General features: G+C 37.3%; 2 protein-coding genes across 4 annotated transcripts in view; both read left to right on the top strand.

Moving 5' to 3' along the window:
• Window positions 1-621, top strand: part of LOC141439507 (uncharacterized) — a 9,686-nt gene extending 9,065 nt beyond the window's left edge. Inside the window, exon 5 of the mRNA XM_074103794.1 lies at window positions 469-621. Coding sequence (XP_073959895.1) covers window positions 469-621 — 153 coding nt within the window. The remainder of the gene's footprint in view (window positions 1-468) is intronic.
• Window positions 1-5,661, top strand: part of Pdp1 (PAR bZIP family member Pdp1) — a 167,080-nt gene that overhangs the window by 33,019 nt on the left and 128,400 nt on the right. The gene's annotated exons all lie outside the window — the stretch shown is intronic.

The raw sequence follows: 5,661 nt of genomic DNA, 5'->3' as shown, positions 1-5,661 counted from the left end.
CGGCTCGACCGACCGTACGCGCGCACCAAATCACGCGCGTACCGTCAGCGTAGCTGTGTGCGCATTCATAGACTCACTAGATATAGTTCGCTGACCGACGGTCAACGCTGACCGTCGGCGAGCACTGTTTCCAGCCTAACTTCATTGTATATTGACTAAGAAGCTAAATGCCTACCAGGCAGTTATGACTATGCAGCACTTTAACTTCATCTTTATCATTGATACACTCGTGTCCGTTTAATTAACCTTTGGATGTAGACCAAAAACCTGTTAAGACATTGACATTGCACATTAACACTGATGACAACATTTGTTTATTAAAAACTGACCCACACTGATATGTATTAGGATTTCTTACCACTCCAAGTCTGATTAGCAGCCCTGCCATGTCACTTACTAGAGTAATATGTATAAGGAGGACCTAAACATGTGATTGTCCAAAGCTTTATATTAACTTCCTCTATTCAGGGACGTTCCCCATCGACACCACCAAGACTCGTCTCCAGATCCAAGGGCAGGCCATTGACCCTCGCCATGTGGAGCTCCGCTTACTCCGGCATGGTCGACTGCTTCGTCAAGACCTCTCGCCAGGAGGGTATCAAGGCACTGTACTGTGGGTGAGTTTATTACATGGTTATTGTCATAGGTTAGTTACAGGACTGGCAAACCGATATTGAACAACTTCTAGTCCTGTCTACTCGTAACGGTTTTTATTTAGGCCCTGGTTTCTCTGACCACCCGCCGCCGGCGCGCCGCGTCCGAATGTTTTGTCCGGGAATGTTTGAGGCTGTATTTTCTGAACGTCACCGGCGGCGGGTAGGCACGTTAAGGTGGCTTTCCACCGGCGAGGCGAGACGAGAATTGAAATTTGCCTCGCCGGTGGATAATCAACATTAATTCGGTTACGAAGAATAACATCTAAAATCAAAAGAAGAGAAGTGTAAAATTGGAACTTCGTATCTTGCCGTCCTGCTGACGCTAATATTATTTGATACGAGAGCGAGAGGGACGGTACAATACGAACTTCGAATTTCGAACTTTTCCGAATTTCGTAGTAGCCTTCCCTCTAGCGCTGCTCATACTATATAAAGGCATCCACCAGCCCGTGCTGACGGTCTCAGCTAGCGTTAGCTCCTTAGATTTGACATAGCAGCTGAGATTTCGGGATTTTGCATGCGTAGGTACGAGTATATGTCCGATCCCGTGGTAAAATTTTAATAAAAAATAATCTTCTATATGTCCAGGCGTTTTAGTATGTAAGAGGACCTAACAGACAGACACACGTAGAAGCATTCGCATTTATATTAGCAGGATACACTACTCGTACACGTATTCCATCGCTTATATTTCATTAAAATTTAGCATAATATCTTGAATTACCATCTTGCCATGGCGTTATCATGGGTGGGTGGGACCCAGGTTCAAGGACTGCAGATTATGGGAAGTCTGTGCCATGAACGTAATTGATAAGATATCATTATAAGTTTAGGCGTGCACGTCTGTACGATAACACTTGCACACGATTAGTCCATTGTTAAATCATATTTACATCGATAATGTTACATAATCAATTGTTTTATGTATGTATGTACATGTAGATACGACGCCGTGTGAGGAAGGCCATACTAGCTCTGAGTGTGTGCTAAACATCTGCGTTGATGTAATAATATAGAACTACAATAAGATAAAACAATGTGACAAGAGGAGCTGAATATCGATATATTCAATTGCAATCGCCTTCTCTTCTCTCATTATTTTCTTTAAGCGACCCACGGGCCCTTTTGGCCGCCCTGTAACTTCGATTTCACACATCAGTCCATAAGTACCTACGCAATCAATAAAAAATAAATAGAACAAATTACATTAAATCATAGATTAAATGAAATTAAAACTGTATTAAAATACAATTTAATTGAATTAAAATACGATTCAATTAAAATACAATTAAATTAAATTAAAATACAATTCAACTAAATTAAAATACAATTCAATTGAATTAAAAAACTTCAAATGAAATTTAATTAAACTACAAATTAAATTGAACTACAAACACAATTGAAAATTGCTAAAAAAATGGGCTAGGCCTATTTTCAACAGGGGGCCCCTGCGGCTATATGATATGATGTTGACAAAATAAATTGAAATCAAATTACAAATGAAACTGAATTTAAGCAAAAGTTTGATTTTTGTGTCTAGAGGGTATTCTATAACTATTTTTATTAGGTAAGACTATACTCTAAAATTTCACCAATATACCCTTTGATGAACCATACTACTAGATTCAAGGTCACAGCTCTGGAAAACGGCCAGAGAAATAAGAGCACAAAAATAAATTTGTGCTCTTATTTCTGACAGTACGCGTCAACCAGAGCCAAAGTGCGGACGTGTTAAAATGCCACAATGTTCATTTATAAATTGCGGAAACAGCCACCGTAACACTAGGGTTTCTGAAGGAATATCCTTCTTTAGGTAAGTACAAGTCAGTATTTTATTTAAAGTACAAAAATTGCAGTTTACATTGAAAAAATCAATAATTATTGTTTGGCCAACCATCTTGCCAAAATCGGTGTTTCTGGAACAAAAAATCGTCGTAGAGTAGTTCTCATTTTAAAATATTTTTTTTTTTTGTAGATTTTCCTAGTGATCCTTTTCGCTGTGCGGAATGGACATCTATTGTCGCGAGAGAAAGAGAAGAAGAACTTTACAGACCGCACAAAAAATTCGACTGTTATGTTCGATTCATTTTGATAAATTTGACATAGTTGGAAATAGCCAAAGCGCGAGATTACGGAAAAGGCGATTCCAAAATTGCAGGTAAAGTTACATAAATGTTTAAAAATAATATAAGATTAAGTGTGGCGAGGTGAAGTGAAGCTTATATTTAAAAAGACGTAAAGCTTCAAGTTCAAGCCGTATGATATTATAATATTGCCGGTTAATTGCAGATTCTCGTGAAACAAACAAAATACAGTGCACAGAATGAACCGAATCGATGACGTCAAATCTGGTAAAACATTTATGTTGTCTTTTTAACCCTGACGCAAAAGGGGGTGTATAAGTTTTCGACCGCATGTGTGTCTGTGTGTCTGTCTGTGACACCGTACGTAGCTCTTAAACGGGGTGAACCGATTTGAATATGGTGTTTTTAATTTGAAAGCAGGTTTTTGAAGTGTTGTCAATCACCCATTTTCTAATTAGTTAACTTAATTCAGTTAAGTATCTATAAGAACATTTCGTTTCATGACAATATTGTATATGTAATTTTTTTGTGTTATATTTCTGTGAAATAAAAAAAAACTATCTGTCTTATTAAATAATTGCGACTCCATTATTACCCTGTTCCTTAAAATAGAAATGACATCTTTTGAAAGATGAATGTTCTTGTTAATCGAACGTTTTTGCTGTCTTATGACGATACGTCGTAAGTATTATATACAATTACTATTTATTTGAATCTTTGTGCTTAGACTTAAGGTATATATTTTAAATTAATTTAGAAGGTAAAACAGAATATACTGCATGAGAGTATGTTATAAGACTGTCTATGACATAAGCAACACGGCCACTTTTTCGCTTTGATTTTGTATGGATCTGAATCTAGTAGTATTGTTCATCAAAGATATATACCCTCTTATAGTCTTTGAGTAAAATATCTCTGGCATTTAGACTTTGTTTAAGTACATTAATCCAGTACAATGATCCAGTACCTAGCGCTATATTGCAGATCGATCGAACGAACTGTCGTCCTCGAATAATGTAAAAAGGGCCATATAGACGGACAGGACGAAACTTGCCATTTTGGCTAGGGGAACTGTAAAAAGCAATGTAATAATTTTCCCTGCTCAGTCTAGTCCATAACGAAACACTGTTAGAGTATTTTATGTACATACATTATTATGTATTCATTAAACTGAGTCCGCTATTTTTGTTGGTATCTATCACGCAAAAATATTTACTAATAAGACAATAATATCATGAAGCGAGAACAGCCATCCGTTTGACATTATTAATTTTATCTCACTTAATGACTGGATCAACTCGCAACAAACTTTCCCGTCGTAATTGTTTATTGTTGTACTATTACTATCTTATCGAAGGCTGTAGGTAAACATTTCTGACGAGAGATTTTACTATGGGCCGTCATGTCACATTGCAAACTTGTAAAGTGACGTGGGCATACGTCTTGTTTTTATTATGATGCAATTTGCTTCACAATCGGGCCTTTTGTCGTCTTTGGCATTCGGCATATTATTTTATGCCAGGCCGCTTCCAATCGAAGCAACTGGAGGTCTATGGGGGCCGCCTATGTAACAGTGGACGTCCTATGGCTGATATAATGATGATGAAAACCTACTGTTTGGGTAAAGATAAGGATGGCATTTACGACTCAAATTTAACTGCCCCTTAAATAATATATTCTGACTAGGTAACAAAGAAGGGCATCGTTATTGATTTAACGTCGTAACAATAGTCGATCACGCTATCAACATTTTACAATGAATAAAACGATCTAGATACATATTATAATAACACAAACATGTTTGGATTTCTACAAACTGGAAGTAAACAGGGCATAACCGATAGGAATGGCGTGTTTTCCGTTTCGGCTCAGTCTCCACATCTGATAAACTGTTTTCGCTCTTCTAAAGAATGCGCAATTACTAATTTGTGCAACGAAAGTATGTTGGCCAAGTTTTTTTACGTGTTTAAAGAATCCAATTTTGCTAACGCTGAGTCATTGGTAAACGGAAATAGAGCACGTTGTGTGACGTGCAAGGACTGCTTGTCTCTTGTCCGCTGTCTTATACCTTTGAAGTTGTGATGTTCCACACAATTGAAAAGCTTTCGCCCACACTGAAGCCGGGTTTTTATAATGCGAGTAAAATCTAATAAATTAGATGTTGTGTGAATTATGCACGGAACACTTTCAGACGGACTTGCCGTGATTACAACAGTGACTTTGTGAATTTAGATATCTTTTTGTCATCACTGCAGAAGTACAGATATACGCCAAGGAACTTGCTGTTACAGTTAGGGATTTCGTTTTTTAGGGTTCCGGAGCCAAAATGGCAAAAACTGAACCCTTATAGTTTCCCCAAGTCCGTCTGTCTGTCTGTCTGTCCGTCCGTCCGTATGTCACAGGCATTTTACTCGAAAACTACAAGATGTACCTACCTATATATACCTATATAAGTTTCTTGCGGCGCATTCTTCTTGGCAATGATGGTCTTTCCGAAAGCGCTGGTAGTTTTAAAAAATGACGTGTAAAAGTGCCCATTGCGGCCTATTTACTGAATAAATGATTTTTTTTTTTTTTTTATATCAATCAATGAAATTTGTAGTACAGATGACTTGTCAAAGCCGCTATTTAGTTTTCTAGTTAAATTACAAAAATAAATATTTATAGGGCACTCCATAATACACGTAACAGAAATTGAAAAAAAATATAAAATTTTAAATCTCATTAACGTGTGGCACACAGTTTGACAGCTCTTTTGAAAAGAGAGTAAGGTTTCTCAAAAACTTTTTTGATTAAGTGAAGATTTCCGGAAATAATCGCTCCCAAATCCGGAAACATCTGAGCGGAGCCAGGAGGCAAATGAAGCGTTTCTATTGGTTCACGAAAAATACATTCCTCGCAACACATCCTCCCATATGATC

This window comes from Choristoneura fumiferana, chromosome Z, assembly GCF_025370935.1.
Source record: "Choristoneura fumiferana chromosome Z, NRCan_CFum_1, whole genome shotgun sequence".
In the NCBI taxonomy this organism is placed as follows: domain Eukaryota; kingdom Metazoa; phylum Arthropoda; class Insecta; order Lepidoptera; family Tortricidae; genus Choristoneura; species Choristoneura fumiferana.
Note: the sequence above shows the minus strand (reverse complement) of the source record. Positions and strands in the feature narration are given on the sequence as shown.